We start from the raw sequence: 12,574 nt of genomic DNA, 5'->3' as shown, positions 1-12,574 counted from the left end.
CATACACAGCAGATTTCTGGTTGTGTCGGGGGACATACACAGCAGATTTCTGGTTGTGTCGGGGGACATACACAGCAGATTTCTGGTTGTGTCGGGGACATACACAGCAGATTTCTGGTTGTGTCGGGGGACATACACAGCAGATTTCTGGTTGTGTCGGGGGACATACACAGCAGATTTCTGGTTGTGTCAGGGGACATACACAGCAGATTTCTGGTTGTGTCGGGGACATACACAGCAGATTTCTGGTTGTGTCGGGGGACATACACAGCAGATTTCTGGTTGTGTCAGGGGACATACACAGCAGATTTCTGGTTGTGTCGGGGACATACACAGCAGATTTTCTGGTTGTGTCAGGGGACATACACAGCAGATTTCTGGTTGTGTCGGGGGACATACACAGCAGATTTCTGGTTGTGTCGGGGGACATACACAGCAGATTTCTGGTTGTGTCGGGGGACATACACAGCAGATTTCTGGTTGTGTCGGGGGACATACACAGCAGATTTCTGGTTGTGTCAGGGGACATACACAGCAGATTTCTGGTTGTGTCGGGGGGGACATACACAGCAGATTTCTGGTTGTGTCGGAGGACATACACAGCAGATTTCTGGTTGTGTCGGGGGACATACACAGCAGATTTCTGGTTGTGTCGGGGGACATACACAGCAGATTTCTGGTTGTGTCGGGGGACATACACCAGCAGATTTCTGGTTGTGTCGGGGACATACACAGCAGATTTCTGGTTGTGTCGGGGGACATACACAGCAGATTTCTGGTTGTGTCGGGGGACATACACAGCAGATTTCTGTTGTGTCGGGGGACATACACAGCAGATTTCTGGTTGTGTCGGGGGACATACACAGCAGATTTCTGGTTGTGTCGGGGGACATACACAGCAGATTTCTGGTTGTGTCGGAGGACATACACAGCAGATTTCTGGTTGTGTCGGGGACATACACAGCAGATTTCTGGTTGTGTCGGGGGACATACACAGCAGATTTCTGGTTGTGTCGGGGGACATACACAGCAGATTTCTGGTTGTGTCGGGGGACATACACAGCAGATTTCTGGTTGTGTCGGGGGACATACACAGCAGATTTCTGGTTGTGTCGGGGGACATACACAGCAGATTTCTGGTTGTGTCGGGGGACATACACAGCAGATTTCTGGTTGTGTCGGGGGACATACACAGCAGATTTCTGGTTGTGTCGGGGGACATACACAGCAGATTTCTGGTTGTGTCGGGGGACATACACAGCAGATTTCTGGTTGTGTCGGTCGGGGACATACACAGCAGATTTCTGGTTGTGTCGGGGGACATACACAGCAGATTTCTGGTTGTGTCGGGGGACATACACAGCAGATTTCTGGTTGTGTCGGGGGACATACACAGCAGATTTCTGGTTGTGTCGGGGGACATACACAGCAGATTTCTGGTTCGTGTCGGGGGACATACACAGCAGATTTCTGGTTGTGTCAGGGGACATACACAGCAGATTTCTGGTTGTGTCGGGGACATACACAGCAGATTTCTGGTTGTGTCAGGGGACATACACAGCAGATTTCTGGTTGTGTCGGGGGACATACACAGCAGATTTCTGGTTGTGTCGGGGGACATACACAGCAGATTTCTGGTTGTGTCAGGGGACATACACAGCAGATTTCTGGTTGTGTCGGGGGACATACACAGCAGATTTCTGGTTGTGTCAGGGGACATACACAGCAGATTTCTGGTTGTGTCGGGGGACATACACAGCAGATTTCTGTTCGTGTCGGGGGACATACACAGCAGATTTCTGGTTGTGTCGGGGGACATACACAGCAGATTTCTGGTTGTGTCGGGGGACATACACAGCAGATTTCTGTTCGTGTCGGGGACATACACAGCAGATTTCTGGTTGTGTCGGCATTTGGTTGTGTCATACTCAGCAGATTTCTGTTCGTGTCGGGGGACATACACAGCAGATTTCTGGTTGTGTCGGGGGACATACATAGCAGATTTCTGGTTGTGTCGGGTGATATTCACAGCAGATTTCTGGTTGTGTCAGGGGACATACACAGCAGATTTCTGGTAGTGTCGGAGGACCTACTCAGTAGATTTCTGGTTGTGTCGGGTGATATACACAGCAAATTTCTGGTTGTCAAGGGATGTCATTTGGGTGGTCTACTGCTGCGATCCTTCATTTACTGATTTAGAACTCAAAAACTCATATTCTTTCGTGGTATTTGGATTTATTGTTAATTTTGGTACAAGTACATGTATGTGGAATTGCGCATAAGTTTTATCTGCGGATGCAAGAGAGGCCACAGCAGGATATCATTAGGATATAGTATATATCTGTGTACATCAAATCCCACATTTGAAATAAAATCATTCATGCATTAACACGAGTCGTGATGTTTTCAATAGCCAGATAAAACCCCGAATCTGTAGACCGACGTCAGAGGCCTTGCGTGTCGTCCTTCTAATAGGGTAGGTATATATATATACGTGTTGTTTTACCCCAGGCAATTCAATCATTGTTTGTTCATAGCGTCAGATGGTACAATGTACGTAGTTTTAAACTATATAATGTACGGACAAATTTGGGGAATATATAGGTTTTAATTCAGAACGAAAGTAATTATATTAAAGTGACAAAACGTAAATGGATTTTTGTTATTCAGAAGATAACACATAGGCGCGCACGTAAACATATACCTATATGTATTTACTGAACAGCATGATTGAAATTTGGGCAGACATGCGTGGGAGGTAAACCGTGACTATCTAAATATAGCACTAGTCTATACCCGGTATGGCAGACCTGTTAATGTCGTAGACTACTCCACGATGACAGGACTTCTGGATGCAGCAATGGAGCTAATGAAATATACACCAGCATGCATTCGCAGGAATATGTTTCCAAGACGACATACGTTCATCTTTACAATCATCGTCCTAATTGGCGTGAGTGTTATTATGCTAAGTGCTTTCCAGACAAATCTGAAAACGAACAGGGAACATATAGAGAATGTCAGTAAGCTGAGGGATATTACAGGTAGTGAGGGGTTCGACAGTTTACCTGTGCAGTTACGTCAGGATAACATTGATCGTAACGTGAAATTAATACACAAAAGGAACCTCATGGAAAATAAGGCCCCTGTTTATAAAGGGAAGGACACAGACAAGGCCAGTCCGGAACAGGCTTCTAGCAATGAGGTAAATACTGAAAAAGGAGAAAATCAACTTAAGTTTAAGAATAGACAAAATCTTAGCGAGCTGAAGAAGCGAGCTGATAAGATGCTTGTAGACAATGACTCTATAGATGATAACAGAGAAACCGTCGATAAAGAAGTAATTCCTGATGAAACAAATAATAAAAAACTTACGTTTAAGAGTAGTCGTCTCGGTGAACAAAAGAAACTATCTGAAACAATGCTCGACGGCGATGACAGAGAAATCATTCCTAATTCAGATAAAGATGAAATGACTCGCAAGGAAAATAACGCTGATCAAGAACAAGAGGCTCTAATCGAAACGCTATCTCAACTACTGGCAAAGCTCGACGAAAACGGCGTAGACACGGATTTAAAAAAGATCATGTCCGAAAAATCGGAAACAAAAAATGACAAGCACCTGCCGAAGTTTGACCCAGCACTGTATCCACAGAAACTGGATATTCCCAAACTACTGCGTGATGTTGCTGAAACTGGTGAGTTTCCGGGACATCAAATCAACAAATGGAAGTATCAACCCGTCATCAATCCCAGCAACGCATGTGAGAATTCTAACGTTAAATCCAAAGTCTTCTTACTATTTATCGTTAAAACTAAAACTGATAATTTCCTGAAAAGAAAGTCCATCCGTAAAACCTGGGGCGACCAAGTAAGGTTCCCAAATATAAGAACTGTGTTTTCAGTCGGACTTCCGAAATCCTCGCACACGATGAAGAAGCTGAAGCTTGAGTCGGTGACATACAAAGATATCCTCCTGATGGACTACATGGATACGTACTACAACCTCACTCTTAAAACCACCAGCGGCATCAACTGGGCTGTGGCACACTGTAGCTCGGCCGAGTTTGTGGTTTCTGTAGATGACGATATGTATGTTGCCACCGACTTCCTACTGAAGCACCTGGAAGACCTGCCACAGAAACAGGCAGACCGACTCTATCTGGGACACGTGTACGGAAGCACCTGGAAGACCTGCCACAGAAACAGGCAGACCGACTCTATCTGGGACACGTGTACGAGAACACAGCGCCTGTGCGTGAACACAACTATGACGAATATACACAGAAGTGGATAGTAGACGAAGAGGAATATGCTTTCCGTACGTATCCCGACTATGTATTCGGAGGATTTATAGTGATGTCAATGAGAACAGTGGTGGAGATATACACCATCATTCCTTATACAAAACCTATCGCCATGGAGGATGTGTATGTTGGCATTCTGGCCAGCAGACTCGGAATAGTCCCCACAGACACAGACCTGGTAGACGTCTACGTAACTTATTCTAACTCAGAAAAATTCAAGTCCCTCCTTGCTTCTCACTTTTATAAATCTTCCTCCATGTTAAAAAAGACGTGGGAGTGCCACCTATCATTAACGACAAAAGACGTGGAGAAAGCTGTTTTCTGTACATTTCTGAAGGAGGAACTCGAGTCTCTCCGCGAACACATAAGTAATATGTTAGATTGGATAGAAATGTCAAACAGCGCTGTTTAATCTGTGCGATATTATCATCATTCAGTCCTTGTATATTACAGACTTATCTGTCATGGTGGGTAAGTATCCATTGTGACGCCATACAGTATGTGAAACTCGCGTCGTTTTCTCTGATAAATGTGACGATGTACTCGTAAATACGTGACGTCACAATCAATACCAAATCATAAAGACGAGATAGATATGTAACATGGAAGTGCAGAAATATAATCAGTTGACATGTGTTGTAATATTTACAATAACTATGGTCAGTGCAATCAATGTGTGTAGCATGGGTATGGGGACACTACAGTCTATAGATAATGTTTATTTTATGTCTCCTACATTTTGTGTTATTTAGTTACTATGGCGATATATCTACCTGGGCTGTTATTATGTGTCCTTAGCAGGACAATTATTATAACAAATCGACTTAATTATGAGGGTATGTACTTTACATAAATACCATGATGAATCTCCTTTAACAAGATAAATTGTCTTATTTAACATGTTACGTCGACTTATCGTGATAATTAGTTCTCGAAATATTGTTTACATGTACTGGCCACCACGATAAGTGTTTTAATTGTCTCTGTTATTTTCTGCTGTACAACTTTATTATGACTCTCAATTATCACATTGTTTGATTCTTGGGTTAATATTTATAAGTTTAGTTGATTTTTTTGTTCAATTTCTAAATGTATCATTGCTGATGATTATGTGTATGTGCTATATGATATCTTCGTCATTTGTTTTCTGTTTAACATCTAGTTGTTGCCACCAGTGATATTTAAAGTGCCTTGCTCAAAGTATAGTTTTTCTTAGTTGATATTTGATATTACACATTTTCGTTGTGATATTGTTTTAACTGCCGCTGTTAAAAGTATTTGCCCTTTTATCACTTTTTAGGTCATGTGAGCATAGCTAAGATGATCAAATGTGTATGTATCATGGCTAACCTTAGGTAGTATTGTTGATTCGTTAATTGTTGCATAGCTTGACTTATACCAATTATGACCTTATGTACCTAAACCATGGTGGATACGCAATTTTTACCAACTTGGTTATGTTCAACTGCACAAAACAGGTGATTTAGTCAGTAGATTAGCGGAGTATACTACCTCCATGCCTTTTGTATACAATGTCGTTGTGATGGCTCATTGTATTGTCTGTCTTTATGAGTTTGCAGTCTCTCAAATGTATTATTGAATCTTGTTACTTCCCTTGTCTTTTTCAATTTACAAATACACCATTGTTGTTTATTGTTTGAATATGCTGTGCCTTCGTTATTCGTTTTCTTCTTAACATCTTAACTAGTTTTTACCATCAGTGCAATTTATAGTACATATAGTACATATACAAAGAGAAGTATACCATTTCCTTTCACATACTCGTCCATTTATTAACTGAATCCACCTGTGCTTTATGTATATAGTGTTACATAGACTTAACGTTGTTTTGTGTGTAATAAATCGAGTGTGACTTGATAGACTGTTATACTAACTATATTTATGTAGAGACTATTGATGTGTTTGCTATTGAACTACGAATACGATATTATTCCAACATTACTGGTTATTATGTATGTTTGTATCATATCTGAAACGGCGATATTTGTTCTACACACTATTTGTTATAGATGTTCAAATGTTCACGGAGGTTTCTACGCATGAACCCAAAACCAAGAAATAAAGTGCCCGTGAATATTTCTTATAATACAGTAATACAAACCATACTGGCTGGCTTTGTTTCTAACTCAATCTGAAATCACAGAGAAAGTAGTATTTGTAATCCAGACAACAGGAGGTTCATCATAGTGTGTAGTACCCGAAGTTAAAACACGTGATGAATGCTGTTTTCATTTTTGGTTTTGTATGAAGTTTTATAAACGGCTCTGATCTCTGGAGTGTGTGTGTTGGTTTTTTTTTTTAAATATTTTTTGTGTGTTATTACAGTAGTTATATTTATACCAATCACCTGCTAAAGATATTGGGTTTGGATTGAACAATGATAATACATGAAACTATGTTGTACAAATAGCTAGGAGTGAACATAGGTTAACTACCAGAATTATAATTAACGTTTCTGTTTAATACAATTGTTTTTGTTGTTGTTTTTTCGAATTAACAAAGGTGATATAACAGGGAATCCCGTAATGATACGTTGTTTAGAGTCAGTCCTAAACAGGTTTTGTGTATACGTTGTTTAGAGTCAGTCCTAAATAGGTTTTGTGTATACGTTGTTTAGAGTCAGTCCTAAATAGGTTTTGTGTATACGTTGTTTAGAGTCAGTCCTAAATAGGTTTTGTGTATACGTTGTTTTAGAGCCAGTCCTAAACAGGTTTTGTGTATAAGTTGTTTAGAGTCAGTCCTAAATAGGTTTTGTGTATACGTTGTTTAGAGTCAGTCCTAAATAGGTTTTGTGTATACGTTGTTTAGAGTCAGTCCTAAATAGGTTTTGTGTATACGTTGTTTAGAGTCAGTCCTAAATAGGTTTTGTGTATACGTTGTTTAGAGTCAGTCCTAAATAGGTTTTGTGTATACGTTGTTTAGAGTCAGTCCTAAATAGGTTTTGTGTATACGTTGTTTAGAGTCAGTCCTAAATAGGTTTTGTGTATACGTGTTTAGAGCCAGTCCTAAATAGGTTTTGTGTATACGTTGTTTAGAGTCAGTCCTAAATAGGTTTTGTGTATACGTTGTTTAGAGTCAGTCCTAAATAGGTTTTGTGTATACGTTGTTTAGAGTCAGTCTTAAACAGATTTTGTGTATACGTTGTTTAGAGTCAGTCCTAAATAGGTTTTGTGTATACGTTGTTTAGAGTCAGTCCTAAATATGTTTTGTGTATACGTTGTTTAGAGTCAGTCCTAAATAGGTTTTGAGTATACGTTGTTTATATAGAGTCAGTCCTAAATAGGTTTTTGTGTATACGTTGTTTAGAGTCAGTCCTAAATAGGTTTTGTGTATACGTTGTTTAGAGTCAGTCCTAAATAGGTTTTGTGTATACGTTGTTTAGAGTCAGTCCTAAATAGGTTTTGTGTATAAGTTGTTTAGAGTCAGTCCTAAACAGGTTTTGTGTATACGTTGTTTAGAGTCAGTCCTAAATAGGTTTTGTGTATACGTTGTTTAGAGTCAGTCCTAAATAGGTTTTGTGTATACGTTGTTTAGAGTCGGTCCTAAATAGGTTTTGTGTATACGGTGTTTACAGTCAGTCCTAAATAGGTTATGTGTATACGTTGTTTAGAGTCAGTTCTAAATAGGTTTTGAGTATACGTTGTTTAGAGTCAGCCCTAAATAGGTTTTGTGATTTGGTTGTACCAAATTACATGGAAATATCTCTTGTGGTACAAGAACAGGAATGGGGTTAGGAATTACAAATACAGTTCAAAGGTAGATTTGTTGAAAAGATCTTAGAGCTGACAATAGAATGTATCGGGGTCAACATAATTGTCTTTAGAAAGTAAAAAGATTTAACAAGAACAGCCAAACTTTTACGATGTATTCAGTCAGTGTGACACACTCTGGCATTTAATACTACGGCTTGTTGTTGTTGTTGTAATGATTTTCGTTTTCACTGTTAATCTTGAAAATACATTCCTTATGGATACATTTAATCAAGGCCGAGTATTTGCTATAGGAATTATATGGTCATTGTATTGGTGAATTGAACATCTCCTTTATAATTCCACTGGTCATACTTGTGTTAAGAGGCGAGAATGAGACAGTGGAACTTATCCTACACAAGTCATTCCCTGTCACCACTTGAACATACAGTAAGACTCTATCCTAGACAAGCATCCCACAAGTCATCCTTGTCACCACTTGATACATACAGTAAAGACTCTATCCTACACAAGTCATCCCTTGTCACCACTTGATACATACAGTAAGACTCTATCCTACACAAGTCATCCCTTGTCACCACTTGATACATACAGTAAGACTCTATCCTACACAAGTCATCCCTTGTCACCACTTGATACATACAGCAAGACTCTATCCTACACAAGTCATCCCTTGTCACCACTTGATACATACAGTAAGACTCTATCCTACACAAGTCATCCCTTGTCATCACTTGATACATACAGTAAGACTCTATCCTACACAAGTCATCCCTTGTCACCACTTGATACATACAGCAAGACTCTATCCTACACAAGTCATCCCTTGTCATCACTTGATACATACAGTAAGACTCTATCCTACACAAGTCATCCCTTGTCACCACTTGATACATACAGTAAGACTCTATCCTACACAAGTCATCCCTTGTCACCACTTGATACATACAGCAAGACTCTATCCTACACAAGTCATCCCTTGTCACCACTTGATACATACAGTCCTGATTTTACATATCTATCCTACACAAGTCATCCCTTGTCACCACTTGATACATACAGTAAGACTCTATCCTACACAAGTCATCCCTTGTCACCACTTGATACATACAGTAAGACTCTATCCTACACAAGTCATCCCTTGTCACCACTTGATACATACAGTAAGACTCTATCCTACACAAGTCATCCCTTGTCACCACTTGATACATACAGTAAGACTCTATCCTACACAAGTCATCCCTTGTCACCACTTGATACATACAGTAAGACTCTATCCTACACAAGTCATCCCTTGTCACCACTTGATACATACAGTAAGACTCTATCCTACACAAGTCATCCCTTGTCACCACTTGATACATACAGTAAGACTCTATCCTACACAAGTCATCCCTTGTCACCACTTGATACATACAGTAAGACTCTATCCTACACAAGTCATCCCTTGTCACCACTTGATACATACAGTAAGACTCTATCCTACACAAGTCATCCCTTGTCACCACTTGATACATACAGTAAGACTCTATCCTACACAAGTCATCCCTTGTCACCACTTGATACATACAGTAAGACTCTATCCTACACAAGTCATCCCTTGTCACCACTTGATACATACAGTAAGACTCTATCCTACACAAGTCATCCCTTGTCACCACTTGATACATACAGTAAGACTCTATCCTACACAAAGTCATCCCTTGTCACCACTTGATACATACAGTAAGACTCTATCCTACACAAGTCATCCCTTGTCACCACTTGATACATACAGTAAGACTCTATCCTACACAAGTCATCCCTTGTCACCACTTGATACATACAGTAAGACTCTATCCTACACAAGTCATCCCTTGTCACCACTTGATACATACAGTAAGACTCTATCCTACACAAGTCATCCCTTGTCACCACTTGATACATACAGTAAGACTCTATCCTACACAAGTCATCCCTTGTCACCACTTGATACATACAGTAAGACTCTATCCTACACAAGTCATCCCTTGTCACCACTTGATACATACAGTAAGACTCTATCCTACACAAGTCATCCCTTGTCACCACTTGATACATACAGTAAGACTCTATCCTACACAAGTCATCCCTTGTCACCACTTGATACATACAGTAAGACTCTATCCTACACAAGTCATCCCTTGTCACCACTTGATACATACAGTAAGACTCTATCCTACACAAGTCATCCCTTGTCACCACTTGATACATACAGTAAGACTCTATCCTACACAAGTCATCCCTTGTCACCACTTGATACATACAGTAAGACTCTATCCTACACAAGTCATCCCTTGTCACCACTTGATACATACAGTAAGACTCTATCCTACACAAGTCATCCCTTGTCACCACTTGATACATACAGTAAGACTCTATCCTACACAAGTCATCCCTTGTCATCACTTGATACATACAGTAAGACTCTATCCTACACAAGTCATCCCTTGTCACCACTTGATACATACAGTAAGACTCTATCCTACACAAGTCATCCCTTGTCACCACTTGATACATACAGTAAGACTCTATCCTACACAAGTCATCCCTTGTCACCACTTGATACATACAGAAGACTCTATCCTACACAAGTCATCCCTTGTCACCACTTGATACATACAGTAAGACTCTATCCTACACAAGTCATCCCTTGTCACCACTTGATACATACAGTAAGACTCTATCCTACACAAGTCATCCCTTGTCACCACTTGATACATACAGTAAGACTCTATCCTACACAAGTCATCCCTTGTCACCACTTGATACATACAGTAAGACTCTATCCTACACAAGTCATCCCTTGTCACCACTTGATACATACAGTAAGACTCTATCCTACACAAGTCATCCCTTGTCACCACTTGATACATACAGTAAGACTCTATCCTACACAAGTCATCCCTTGTCACCACTTGATACATACAGTAAGACTCTATCCTACACAAGTCATCCCTTGTCACCACTTGATACATACAGTAAGACTCTATCCTACACAAGTCATCCCTTGTCACCACTTGATACATACAGTAAGACTCTATCCTACACAAGTCATCCCTTGTCACCACTTGATACATACAGTAAGACTCTATCCTACACAAGTCATCCCTTGTCATCACTTGATACATACAGTAAGACTCTATCCTACACAAGTCATCCCTTGTCACCACTTGATACATACAGTAAGACTCTATCCTACACAAGTCATCCCTTGTCATCACTTGATACATACAGTAAGACTCTATCCTACACAAGTCATCCCTTGTCATCACTTGATACATACAGTAAGACTCTATCCTACACAAGTCATCCCTTGTCACCACTTGATACATACAGTAAGACTCTATCCTACACAAGTCATCCCTTGTCATCACTTGATACATACAGTAAGACTCTATCCTACACAAGTCATCCCTTGTCATCACTTGATACATACAGTAAGACTCTATCCTACACAAGTCATCCCTTGTCAACACTTGATACATACAGTAAGACTATATCCTACACAAGTCATCCCTTGTCACCACTTGATACATACAGTAAGACTCTATCCTACACAAGTCATCCCTTGTCATCACTTGATACATACAGTAAGACTCTATCCTACACAAGTCATCCCTTGTCACCACTTGATACATACAGTAAGACTCTATCCTACACAAGTCATCCCTTGTCACCACTTGATACATACAGTAAGACTCTATCCTACACAAGTCATCCCTTGTCACCACTTGATACATACAGTAAGACTCTATCCTACACAAGTCATCCCTTGTCATCATGTCATCACTTGATACATACAGTAAGACTCTATCCTACACAAGTCATCCCTTGTCACCACTTGATACATACAGTAAGACTCTATCCTACACAAGTCATCCCTTGTCACCACTTGATACATACAGTAAGACTCTATCCTACACAAGTCATCCCTTGTCACCACTTGATACATACAGTAAGACTCTATCCTACACAAGTCATCCCTTGTCACCACTTGATACATACAGTAAGACTCTATCCTACACAAGTCATCCCTTGTCACCACTTGATACATACAGTAAGACTCTATCCTACACAAGTCATCCCTTGTCACCACTTGATACATACAGTAAGACTCTATCCTACACAAGTCATCCCTTGTCACCACTTGATACATACAGTAAGACTCTATCCTACACAAGTCATCCCTTGTCATCACTTGATACATACAGTAAGACTCTATCCTACACAAGTCATCCCTTGTCACCACTTGATACATACAGTAAGACTCTATCCTACACAAGTCATCCCTTGTCACCACTTGATACATACAGTAAGACTCTATCCTACACAAGTCATCCCTTGTCACCACTTGATACATACAGTAAGACTCTATCCTACACAAGTCATCCCTTGTCACCACTTGATACATACAGTAAGACTCTATCCTACACAAGTCATCCCTTGTCACCACTTGATACATACAGTAAGACTCTATCCTACACAAGTCATCCCTTGTCACCACTTGATACATAC

At 40.3% G+C, this 12,574-nt stretch overlaps 1 protein-coding gene across 1 annotated transcript; it reads left to right on the top strand.

Annotated features, from left to right (window-relative positions):
* Positions 1-2,236: 2,236 nt before the first annotated feature.
* On the top strand, positions 2,237-6,604 carry LOC138326078 (uncharacterized). The gene is made up of 2 exons (XM_069272214.1): positions 2,237-4,132; positions 4,195-6,604. The coding sequence occupies exons 1-2, from the start codon at positions 2,837-2,839 to the stop codon at positions 4,717-4,719; spliced, it is 1,821 nt and encodes a 606-aa protein (XP_069128315.1). The 5' UTR covers positions 2,237-2,836; the 3' UTR covers positions 4,720-6,604.
* Positions 6,605-12,574: the final 5,970 nt, after the last annotated feature.

Source organism: Argopecten irradians, chromosome 6, assembly GCF_041381155.1.
Source record: "Argopecten irradians isolate NY chromosome 6, Ai_NY, whole genome shotgun sequence".
Classification (NCBI taxonomy): domain Eukaryota; kingdom Metazoa; phylum Mollusca; class Bivalvia; order Pectinida; family Pectinidae; genus Argopecten; species Argopecten irradians.
The sequence above is the reverse complement of the archived record's forward strand: the minus strand, read 5'-3'. Positions and strand labels throughout refer to the sequence as shown.

Coding starts and splice junctions, on each gene's coding strand:
- LOC138326078 (XM_069272214.1), top strand. CDS start 2,837: ATGACAGGACTTCTGGATGCAGCAATGGAGCTAATGAAATATACACCA. Junction 4,133..4,194: donor TACTGAAGCACCTGGAAGAC/CTGCCACAGAAA, acceptor CACCTGGAAGAC/CTGCCACAGAAACAGGCAGA.